General features: G+C 38.5%; 1 protein-coding gene across 3 annotated transcripts in view; it reads right to left on the bottom strand.

The window, feature by feature from the left end:
* NR3C2 (nuclear receptor subfamily 3 group C member 2) overlaps positions 1-12,801 on the bottom strand; it is a 358,568-nt gene that overhangs the window by 117,315 nt on the left and 228,452 nt on the right. For all 3 annotated transcript variants that reach the window (XM_012470050.2, XM_064383709.1, NM_001308519.1), the window contains 1 exon segment: positions 1,292-1,408. In XM_012470050.2, the coding sequence (XP_012325473.1) occupies positions 1,292-1,408 (117 nt within the window).

The following is a 12,801-nucleotide window of genomic DNA, read 5'->3' as shown; positions in this document are numbered from 1 at the left end:
TCTCCTGCCTCAGCCTCCCAAGTAGCTGGGACTACAGGCATGTGCCACCATGCCCAGCTGATATTTTGTATTTTTAGTAAAGACATGGTTTCACTGTGTTAGCCAGGATGGTCTTGATCTCCTGACCTTGTGATTCGCCCACCTTGGCCCCTCAAAGTGCTGGGATTATAGGTGTGAGTCACCACATCCAGCCTATTTTTATTTTTTAAACCAAATATTTTCAATTCATGGTTGGTTGAATCTGCAATATGAAAACCATGGATAGTGGGATTTAGAAAGGTCTTCTCTACTTGGAGAGTATTAACAAAAATTCATGTTTTCCTTTACTCCTTCTGTGGCTATTTTTCTAAGTTTACATCTTTGAAGCATCAGCATTTATTCTGGTATAGAGTTAAGAGTTGGTATATAACTTTCTTGTTTTCCAGATGGCTATCCAATTGTCACAGTATTTTCTATTGAATAATCTTCTTTGTCCCCACTGATCTGAAATGCCAGTTTTATTATGTGCAAAATTCTTCTATTATTTGGATCTGTTTCTTGACCTTCTGTTAATCTGTCTGACAATCAATAAGCAAATACCATAGACTATCTTAATTATTGTAGCTGTAATATGCTTTCCTATCTGGTAGAACTAGTTCCTCTCATTTGTCTTTTCTAGAATATTCCTGGCTATTCTTTAGGAACTTAGAATAATCAGTTGGTATTTTTCTTAGGATTATACTATAATTACAAATTAACTTAGGGAAAATTTATATCTTGAGGATGCTGAGTCTTCCCATCCATGGATGTTGTATACTTCTGCATTTAGTTCTACTTTTTTACCCTCATCCCCTCTTTTGGTGAGCCTCTGGAACACTTCAAAGCTTTTTTCATATATATATTTCTCTAATACATTTACCTCTAAAGTTAGGTATGTACTCTTATATGGGTAATGTTATCACATATAGGTTTAATTTCTAAACAGAAGTGGCAATACAAACTATTATCTATGGTTTTATATAAAAGTCATTCCTTTTTGTTTTGAGTTTTGTTAAGTGCCTGGTTCTTGAAACATAGCAAACTCAGGCTTGAAAAATTCACAAGGACTATAGCCATAAAACATACCTCTTTTTGACTCCAGCTAATAAATATTTCTCTCCTAAAATGTTTTAGCAGGAAAACAGAACTCATCGGATTTTTAGAGACCTTTGCTCCATTTTGGCTTTGTTTTCAATTTTGAGAGCACACAGATCTTAGTGGTGTTGCATTACCTATTAACAATTTTTATTTAAACTAAAAATACAAAACTTACCTCCTAAATTCATTCCAGCTTGAAGACATTTCTGAAGTCTGCAAGCAGGACAATTCTTTCGTCGAATCTTATCAATGATGCAATCATTTCTTCCAGCACATAAATAGTTGTGTTGCCCTGATTAAAATAATAAAAAATAACAGTTAAAATAGAGTATACTACTATAAAATATTAATATGTATGCTCAGAATATAAAACTACTTCTTTCTTGCCTTGAAACCTCTTTCTCAAAAAAGTAAAAAACATGACTTGTGGATAATATAGAGAAGGAAATGGTCAGCTTAATGCAGCTGAGACTTTAGATTACATATGATAACATTACACTTATTTCCAAGCAGGCTCCCATATGAGCAGAGCCCTATTTCTCCATTGTTTGAATTTTTTGATAGCTGCATGGGATCAGGCAATAATGCACATTTCCTGCAGATATCACAACAGCACCAATCTAAACAAAAGCCCTACTGCAGCTGTTTCAGCTGCTATGCCTGCCCACCATTTATATGTGTGACTTCACTGGGATTTCACAGTAATTTCACTTTCAAATTACACAATTGGAAATGCTAAACTATTTCATCCTATAAAACAAACTGAACTAAAAAAACTCAGATGTGGGCACAGCACAGGCTTAGAGAGTGGCATCTACTGGCAAAATATGAAATTGTAGCCTCGCTTTATTAGTATTTATTCAAAAATATTTACTAAACACCCACTGGGTACCAGGCACTACTATGGGCACTAGGGATACAGTGATGAACAAGACAGACAAAAGCCTCTGCTCTTAACTGTCATTTGATTTGGGGGAGACAGACAATAGACAAGGTGATTAGATACAATGTACAAGATGTTAATAATAAGCACTAGGGAGAAAAATGAAGGGAACAGAGAAGGTGATTTTTAAATAAAGGTCTATAGATCCATCAGGCCTATATATCCTGTAATCTAACTGTGTGGACATGTCGGGGAGAACATATACCAGAAAGAAGGAAAAGAAAATGTGGTAGGGATAAAGGTGAGGGCTGATTACTTGGCATGTTCTAGGAACAGCAGGGACACCAGAGTGAATGAGCAGAAGAAAATGAGTAGAGAGTAAGAAAAGATGGTGATAAAGAGCTAATGTGAGCCAGATCACATAGGTCCTTAGAGGTCATGTTCAAGACTTTGGCCTTTACTCTGAGATGAAGCCACTAGACTAGAGGGCTTTGAGCAGAGGAGTCAACTAATGTGATTTACATTTCACAGCATCACTCTGGCTGCTGTGTTGAAACTGGCTGCAATGACTAAGGACAGAAGTAAAAAGACCAGGGGTAAGGAAATTATTATAATCTAGAGGAGAGAGTAAAGTGGGCTGGGTCATTGTGGTAGCAGTGGCAGTGGTAGAGCTGCTAGGATTTGCTGACAGACCAGAGGCAATGGGGAGTTAAGGAGGCCTTAAGATTCTTGGGCTAAACAAGTAGAAAAAGGCAGCTGTCATTAATTAAAAAGGGGAAGACAGAAGGAGCCAATGGTTTATTGGGAATGACCCCAGCTCAGTCTTGGACATGGCAAGTCAGAGAAGCCTGACAAGCATCCAAGTGGAGATGTCAGGTCCGTGCTTAGGAAGAGGGCTGGGCTAGAGATGCCATCAGCTTATGGATGTTATTTGAAGCTGTAGACTGGAGAGAGAGGCCTGAGGAGTCATGGGTTATTGAAAATATATAGACAAAGGAGAGAGAGTAGCCCACTGATTACTGCAAAGTAGTGAACAGGCTCCAAAGCACTCCCTTCTGTGTACCATCATGTTCTCTTAAGAATTACTAGGTAAATTACAGTAAATACTCAATAAAAATGATGTGTATCACTTAATATAATTAATTTAAAGTATATTCTCTAACATTATAGTAAATCTTAGTAATAATAATAACAACAATGTAATAGTAACAGAATAGGGAAACCTATCAAAGTGAAGAAATGAAACCCCACCATTATAATAATCTAATGCCTTTTCTAAAAATTGGAAGGCTCTTAATGAATATGGGTAGGTGTACATAATTATACAAAGGCAATCAATATCCATGGTAAAAATGGTAACTGATAAATATAACATTTCATGATGCTGTACAGCAGCTTAGAGAGGTTTCCACTTTTAAAATAAAATTTTAACACCACGTTAGAGTTCTATCTTAGTTAACCTATGCAACAAGCCCTATGGCACAGGTAAGATCATTATTGCTACCATTCACCAGAAGAAACTAATTCTAGAATTGATAAAGTCACTTCCCAAAAAGGTAGCGTTGGAAGCAGAATTTAGAAAGTCTGATAATATTGCTGTGCCTCAAGGCCAGCAGAGGGTTTTCTAAATACTAATTTGCAATATAATTTACTGTTGGTCTAATAAGACAGTGAAGGTGCTCTTTGGAAATGCGAAGCAACAGAATGTTGAGTGAAGCACACTCTACTAGCCAGCATTTCTACTGGCAACTGACATCATGTGCCTTTTGCATATTATTCGATTGAATACAAAACCACAGATTTCATCTATAATACACACTGAATTGAATAAACTTTAAAGTCAAAGAAATAACTAAATGTAGCTTAAATTTGTTTTAATTCAACATGAATTTATGGGGAACCTCCAATGTGTTGCAGGGTCATGCATCATTTGCATAAGGGTTGGTCTGCTGTAGCCTAAGATTCACTTCTGTGAATTTTCAATAAATGTAACTAAGACTTTTTAGATTGTAGGCATACAGAATGGAAAAAAATGGCCACTGTCTTATAAACACATTGGAAGATTTTCTCCTCTGGGTGTTCAAAAACAGAGACTTTCAAATGCTAGGACTGTTCTATAAGGACTAAAAAAAATAAATACCCTTCAAAAATTTGTTACTGTAACAATGCAGGATGATTTTCTCCCCAGGACAATATTTTATCTTCCACAACTAGGATAGGAGAGTTGTAAGAGACTGTTGCAGACAAGTCATTATCATTTCCAGAAAATTCTGTCATCTATATTTTTAGTTGTATAAACATTAAAAATTTAAATTACACCTACACAAATACGTAATGTGTGTCTCATTGCTTAATTCATATGAAACCAACACAACACACAACCAAAATCTGTCCGGTAGGACTCAGGGAACTTTAGTTATCCATCCATCTGTGTACTCGAGTTCAGTATACCTCCTACTTGAGGTTGGGGCCGCTTTTTGGACACAAGGCAGCCATTCTAAAAGACAGAAAGCTTCTGAGGTTAGGATAAATTTGAAGGAAGTACCCAGACACTTAGGTCAGTTAGTACATGTGTAACACAAATTGAAAGACTTGTAGGAAAACCAGATGAACTAAAATAAAAGGGAAAATAAAAGCAAAAGTGCTTTATGGACTTAAAAAAATAACAACAAAGTTGAGTTCAAAAATAAATCAGAAATATCTTTTTTTCTATTGTTTTAAACTATGGTATTGCTTTTACCTGTGGAATAATTCAGTAAGTGTTTAAAAGTGAATCTTATTATTTTAAAAGTTACTGTATTCAATAAAAATTGTCTTTTACAATTTTCAATTACTTTGAAATCAAGAAGCAACTTTTTGTTGTACTTGGGCTGGTCCCAACTGAGAAAATACAGATTGTGTAACATGCAGGTCTCTAAGCATCAATAGTGTAAGAACAGAAAAGTAGAAAAACAAAGGGCAAGGAGGAGAAAGCACAAAGCAAAGGGGACCAGCTTTGCAACCAGGGTTCATCGGGGTCCCAATCCTACCTCAGTCAATAAGGAGCAATGTTTCTGAGCATTGGTATCTTGATCTATAAAATGCAAATAGTAATGCCTGCTTTCTATATTGCTAAATGGATTCAAATGAATAATATATACATAAAGCAAGAAGCAAAAAGCCTGGCCTGAAGAAAGAACTCAAAAATATAAATAAATAAATAAATAAAGGTGGTAGTGATGACCTATTTTGTTAGCTCACTTAAAAAAAAAAGTAGGATGATAAAATTCAAAGAACAAAAATCAACTCTTAATGAAAGGTAAGTGAGTAAAGAGCGTCCTGCGGGAGCAGACTGTCGCTCTTGATTAGGAAGGCCTCTAGATGAAAAGAGTCCACTTGAGACAAGACAAACGCCATTCAGCTCCATATCCATCTTCACATCTTTAGCTTTCTTCTGAAAGCTGGCAAGGATGTGAGTGTGTTGAACCATATCCTAGGATAGGGCCCAAGACTAAGCATGGGATAAGATTCTGGAAAGTTATAACTTCGTTGTATTATTTCTCTTGGTATCTCTTATTTTTATATATTACTTAATGTCAAGACTCTTAAAAGTAAGAAGGCACATACACTCAGGGGCAGAAGCAAAGGTGAGCCTGGGAGACTGAATTCCATTTTGCCAGGAGCCTTGAGGGAAACTGCACCCCAGTGGACAAGAGAAGGCAGAGATAGCTGATATTTACCAAAAAGCTGGTTGAGGAGCAAGACCCTCGGAAAACAAGAAAAAGAGGGAACACATGTTCCCAGACAATGAGTTAATTCCATTCCACAGAGATTTTTTAAGGCAGTATATAAAAAGGTAAAATATGGTCAGTTTCTTCCAAGGCCTTATATTCTAGGGGTTAGGATGAGGTTGGGGAAATTGAAATGATTAAGATAAATCTACCTATGTAACAAAACTGCACATGTACCTCTGAACTTAAAGTAAAAGTTAAAAAAAAAAAAGATAAATCATGTGGTCTTGATATGTTCTGACTTTAAAGAAGAAAGGGATCATTTTGGAGTTGGGGAATGAGTCAGCCCTTATGGAGAAGGAAAGTATCTGGGGTAAGCCTTAAGGAATGTTCTGGATTTGAAACATGAAAAGGACAGATGTACAGGTGTTCCACACTAAGGATTAGCCTAGGGACGGGTAAGACACAGTTAAGTGTGAGGTAAGCAACTGGTCTGGCTGGCAGAAGCCCAGGCAGGGTGGGTGCAGGGAAGGAACAGACAATATCCACACAGTCTGGTAGCCCGGCCACTTCCAAAGGCTGCCAATGCCCTGTGGGCTCCAGAGTCCCTTCCTCTCTTCTGGCTTTCAGCCTCATGCATATACCTGTCCACTGAATGTTCCCACCCGTATGTCTGACACTTCAATCCCTCCCTGTTCACCAATCAAATGTCACATCCCCTCTCCCCACACGACCCCCTTCCCACCTGCTATACGCCCAATTTTAAAGCTACAAGCAGTTGTATGAACCATAGTTGCAAGTTATCCATGATTTACACCACTTCTCCCCATAATCCTCTACATTCAGCTTCTGGCAAAGTACTGATAATTCTCCCTTCTAAGTGTGTTTTGAGTTCTATCTATGTCCATCAGTACATTCCTCATCACAGGATCTCTTGGTTATACCGAATTACTGAGTTTGAATCCCTGTTACTATCTGTGTGACTTTAGAGGAGTTACTTAACCTTTTCATATATCAGTTTCCTGACTTGTTAAACAAGAATTATAAAAGTGCCTATCTCATGAGTTATCATGAAAATAACACACCACATAAAGCACTTAAAATAGTCACTGCTATGCAGTAAGGATAAAATGGATAGTAGCTGTTATCACTGTATTTCTGTGATTATCATTATTACTATTATCATGTATTACTGTGTATTATCAGTACAATTTCAATGGACTTGTAACTAGTCTACCTGCCTCTACTAATTCACCACTTCTAAATCAAATGATCCTAATTTCAATTTAAAAGTTATTAAAAAAAAAAACAAACTCTTACAAAGACATCAATAGGTTAAAAAAAGAAAGAGCCATTTTGGTTGAAATGAAGGTGAGAGGTATCCCTGGTGTTTCCCTCCATCTGTTCCCATCAGTGGCATGGGAGGCACAACATGGGAAACTCAGGCCTCTAGGGCAGGCACTGAGGACCCTGGTCCTCAGCAGAAGTTTCTCTGGTTTCTGTACAGCCTGCACAGTTATGCCCCTGAATCACAGATCTGATTATGACATCATCTGTTTAAAGGTCTTCTAGGACCCTTCACTACTTAAACTCTCAAGTCCAAGCTCTTATAACTTCCATATTCAATGTGAGTCCAGGCAGTGGGGCACAGGGAGAGGAGGTAGGTAGGCCAGAGCTCAAAGATGTGCTTAGCAAAACTTATGACTATTTCAGAAAAAGGAACCAAAGCTTGGTCAGAGGCATCTGATCTAATAATATTGGGTTATGTTTATTGGTGGTTTTAGTTTGGGTGTTTTTGGGGGTGGGGGACAGAGTCTCAGTCTGTAGACCAGGCTGGAGTGCAGTGGCGTGATCTCGGCTCACTGCATCCTCCGCCTCCCCATCCCAGTTCAAGCAATTCTCCTGTCTCAGCCTCTGGAGTAGCTGGGATTACAGGCATGCACCACCAGGCCCACCTAATTTTTGTATTTTTAGTAGAGATGGGGTTTCACCATGTTGCCAGGCTGGTCTTGAACTCCTGATTTCGCAATCCACCTGTCTCGGCCTCCTCGTTTGGGTGTTTTTTTATTGGTATGTATTGTTCCTACTATGGATGTGAAGGACAATACGCTTATGGTTTATTTTAAGAAATCAAAGAACTCTGAAGATTGGTCCTTTGCCTGCTTGTATCTGTTCACAGGTACAGACGTACAGGTTGGTCCTGAATCACAAACACCACTGCTACAGACATCCTCAACTATAGACTATAGTCAGCATGCACTGTCTCCTCTGCCTGCCAATCCTGGCTGATGCTTGGTCATGGGTGGCAGCACCAAAACTAAAACTAAACTAAAACCACCAAACTAAAACACGAAAACTAAAACCACCAATAAACATAATCCGATGTTATTAGATGACATTGGCAGCATTTCTGACAAATCTCCCCCATTGCTTTTCTTTTAAATCTTAGAAGGGAGTCCCATTTCTGTTTTTGTCTGGTTCTACTAATTTTCATGTTCTATGACATCAATGGATTCATATACCTCCTTCAACTCTCCATCAGTGTCCTGCTCCTCTGCCTATATCTGGAAAACACTCTTTCCCTCTGTACATGCGGCTGATCATCAGGGCAGTACCCTTTTATCAAGAAAGACACTAAGGTTCTCAGGGAGAGTTAGATATGAAAAGAACCAGGTTCCGGAAGCCCCCAAACCACAGCAGACACCTACAAATACCTTCGAGAATCTTTAAAGAAGGATTTGCAGAGAAGGAGGTGCTAGAACTAGATCTTATGAACAGAATGCCCAAAATCTTGTTTTAAAAAACTGACTTATCACACATTGGAAACACAGCCTTTTACACAAGGGGGTCCTGAATATAGAAAATCAGAACACACTGGACATTGACATTTGCTCCTGCCCCAGTACCCAGATTCCTTCCTGTCCCCACAGAGGCGGTGGTGGGGCCTCAGATTGAGCCTCCCAGTGGGGAACACCTCTGCCCACCCTTGATCTTTTTTTCCAGGGGGAGAGAGCTCTGAGATGCCACCCACAGGCCTCTCTCCATCTCTTTTACTCAGTCTGTTTTATTAGTACATTTGAGAGGAGTAAATCTGGCTTGCCTGCCTACACAGTGGCTTCATCCTCTCGTGGGAAAGCTCCCTCTGGGAGCAGGTGCTCAGCCTCCAGTCTTGGGGAGGCCTGTCCTGATCCAGCTGTTCCCTTGCCTGCACCTAATCTGGGGGCTCAGGTGACAGGCCCTTTTGGCTCTTGTCACTAAGTCATGTACTTCAACTGATTTACTCCCAAATGTTGATGTTTTATCTTCCACCAGCCACTCCTTTGTTTTATAACTCAATTTGTCCAGAATCTGGGCAGGGGAATGTACTATTTTATAGGTCCCTTAGAGATAAAGAGAGACAGAGTTAACACCAGAGTCCCTGAGATTCAGATCTCACAAATACGGACACAGACAGAGTGAGCTCCTGAGCTTGAATCCTGACAAATGCCCTAAGGTTCCCCCCTTGTCCCACTTCCTTTGTATCTTGCTCCTTAATTCCTAGTTCCCCAGATCTGGAGCTCATTAAAAGGCATGGAACCCAGGGAATGTAGTCATTATGGGAATCCAAATGTTGATGACAGTGAAGGCATAGTTTAAACCCTCTTCTGGTGTTTTGGTTTTCCTTCTAAAAAACAATCTTGAACAAATTTCACCACTGAATCTTTGTTTTCCATTAAAACCTTATTTTTACACTCCCTATGTTATGTGAAATGTTTTCTTTTCATACCTTGAAGATGCAAAAGTATTTAAATAAAAGGGATGGTAACTTATAAAAAAGTTTGATATTTATCACTTTCTAAAGGATCTATTGCTTAATAGTTTGCTATATGCCAGAGCCATGAACAAATCTGAGGGTTTGGTTGTTGCTGCTGCTCATTCAAACATGGGAACTATATGTTTAGTAGAGCATCAAACTTTCTGCGAGTACCTCTTCACAACTACCCCTGGTGGATACTCTACAATAACCAGACCTTATGTATAATGTAAGTTTCCCTATTAAAAAAAAAAAAATCACTTATTTTCAGCATCAGAAAGGCAATTTCTCCAAATCCCTTTTAAAATTAACTTTGTGCTTGAATCTCTTTCTCATTTTTAAAGATCCATTTGTTGTCCTGCTGCAAGATTTTTTTTTTTTTTAAGCAGTTGACAACTGCCCAGCAACAGCAGCCTGTGTTTGCAGTCACTATTTTGGGCTACATCACATGTCACTTACATAACCTTGTTTAACTGCTCTTGAACTGGTTCAAACAACCTGGGAAACAGATTAGAGCAGTCCCAGCAAATTCCCGCATTGCAGATTCTGATGGGCGATTTCCCTTCCCCCCATCTCCCCACCCCGCCCGTGCCCCCCATTCTTACAATGTTGCATGGTGAGTTAAGACGGTGTCCAACAAGAACTAGTTATTCATTGTTGGAGCCAACTAAAACATTCGATAATTAACTTCCTCTGCTCAGTTAAAACCAGTTTGGTCTGCCCATAATAAACCAATGAACAATGATCCCCTGCTGCTAAGGTTTATGAGTGGGCCTGGATTAACATGTTTTAAAATGCCAGGGGGAAAAGAACTGACTTGAGAAGTAAGTATAGGTTGCCTTTGCCACCTTGGAGCACAAATCCTTTGAATTTATGCTTTTAGGATTCTAACATTTTAATTTAGAAGTCAGATTAGCATTGTTTTTTTTTTTTCCTGTGGTGTTTCAAGAGTTCTTCCCATGTGGGTAAGCACAAAATTCCCAAATAAACATCCTTCTTGTTGTGAAAAGTGTTCGTTTCTCAAAATGTACTTTTAATCACTGTAAGAAATTTTAAGCATAGTTTAGTAAAAGATAATGAAAGATAATATTGTATGACAAAATCCAAGTGCTATATGATTTTAACCTTGAGAAACACTTATTATGGTGTGCAATAAGATAAAACAAGTAAGTTACTGACAAGGAACAAGGAACATTTTTTCAGGAGGAGTGACTTACGCCTCTCACACATTCAATACTAGGAATTTAACATAGCTGCACTTCACTATGCAAAAACATTTGTTATCTAGACAAACTAATAAGTTATTCAGGGCAGTGGACAGGGAACTAGCATTTGTTGAATTCCTATTATGTGACAGGTGCTTTACCAATCATACTTAATTTAATCCTTTAAAAAAATCCTATGGGGGGAATCCCATGAGATTAGTCATATTATCCCCATTTTGTCAATTAAGACACATTCAGAGAGGTGAAATCATGTGGCTAGCTTAGCTGGGATTCATACTTGTAGCACTTTCATTACAGCACTTACTCTGTCTATGGTTCATCCATGTTAGAAGTATATTTAAGATACCATCAGGGCAAAATGGTGCAGAAACAGAACCTTTGCAGTGAAAAGCATGTTTAGGCTACCTTAAGGGATAACTCATAGACCAATACATCACTAACCACTCTGACACTGGGAAAAGAAAACCATATGAATTTAGTCATACCTATAATTCTAATTACATCATATGTAGAATGCCAAATATACATACTGCCTGATCCACCACTTTTTGCCTGATCTAAATATACCTCTAAACTCCAGACCTGGAAGCCAACACATGCATAGCCCTTGCAAGAATTTAAAAATCCTGCATGCTGGGTTCTCAGTGATCAGATTTTTGCCCAACCAGCTAATCCCTCAAAACCTCAAATGTAGAAATGAGGCCAGGGTAGAGAGAAGGGAATGTTGTTCAGCTACTCTGGCTTCAAACTGTTTGTTAAGATTTGAAGGTTTCAACACAGTTCAGTGGGTCCTTATTTGCCATCTCAGGCATAGCCCAGTTTCTGAACAACAATATAACTCTAGACCGAAATGAAACCCAGATGAGAGCGGATATTGGTAACAACGGACAACTGAATCATAAACTTCTACCAACAATCTAAAATGTTTGCAAGAAAAGTATGAAACTATTACTATTTGATATAGGTTTGTTTTGCCACAGACACAAATATTAAATTAGACTAGTTTCGGGTCTATAAGGATATAATACATTCACGTGGTACAAAATTCAAGATGTACCATAGGACATCTGGTGAAAAGGCTCTCTCTCTCCCCCTCTCCTATCCTCTAGCCACCTAGTTTCCTTCCCCAAAGGCAAACCGCTGTTATCAATTGCTCTGTATCCTTCCAGAGGTTTTTCTAGGATACATGTTTTTAACCACAGTAAATATGTTCTGTTTGTTAAATTAGGCATTATTAATTCAATATGTCTGCTTGCTCTTTTATTAATTCAACAAATAATTATCGTGTGGATATTACATGCCAGTTACAGCACTGGGAAGAGAGATGAATAAAAGTCCCTGTCCTTTAGGGACTCATAATCCAGTGTGGGAGAGTGGCTCCTAAGCAAATTAAACCCTAGGGCAAGAACAGCACATGAATAAGTGCTAAGAGAATACAGAAGAGAAAGTAACTATTTTTGCCTCAGAAATCAGAAAAGGCTTCACAGAAGAAATAACAATAGATTTGCATCTTGAGACTGTTTGTTGGATGGAAAGGGAGTTAGAGAAGTTTCCTAGCCAGAGAAACAATATATTTAAAAAATGCTGTCATATATATTTTGGGATGGGTGAGTTTTGTTGCTAGAGCACAGTGGGGTATGTGTGTAGAATTAGGAAACAGCAAAATTGTGAGGACTTGTTAGACCATATGACACAGTCTGGACATGAATCTTAGGCAATGGGGAAGCCAGTCCAGGTCTAATTTGTGTTTTGGGAGTTCACTCTAGTAGTTTGGTGGAAGATGTTTAGCGTAATGGCAAAGGGACCAGTGAGGCTCAGAATCTAGATGACTCTTTCCAAAGAGCATGATTGGGAGATATAATTCCAATTAATCATCCTTGTCTCTGTTACTTTCTGGCTCCAAACTTGTTTTTCCATTGCTGAATTGCCTTGACACCCACTCATCCAAATAAGAAAAGCCAAAGCCATCCTAAATCATTTCTTTGTGGCCCTCTATGCAAATACTCCCACTTTTCTAATTTTATAACTCAAAGTTGTTTTCTGCCTTCTTGGTCCCATCATCGTCTCAAAGAA

The sequence above is a fragment of the Aotus nancymaae genome, unplaced genomic scaffold (genome assembly GCF_030222135.1).
Source record: "Aotus nancymaae isolate 86718 unplaced genomic scaffold, 86718_ANA_hifiasm-v0.15.2.pri h1tg000033l, whole genome shotgun sequence".
In the NCBI taxonomy this organism is placed as follows: domain Eukaryota; kingdom Metazoa; phylum Chordata; class Mammalia; order Primates; family Aotidae; genus Aotus; species Aotus nancymaae.
Note: the sequence above shows the minus strand (reverse complement) of the source record. Positions and strands in the feature narration are given on the sequence as shown.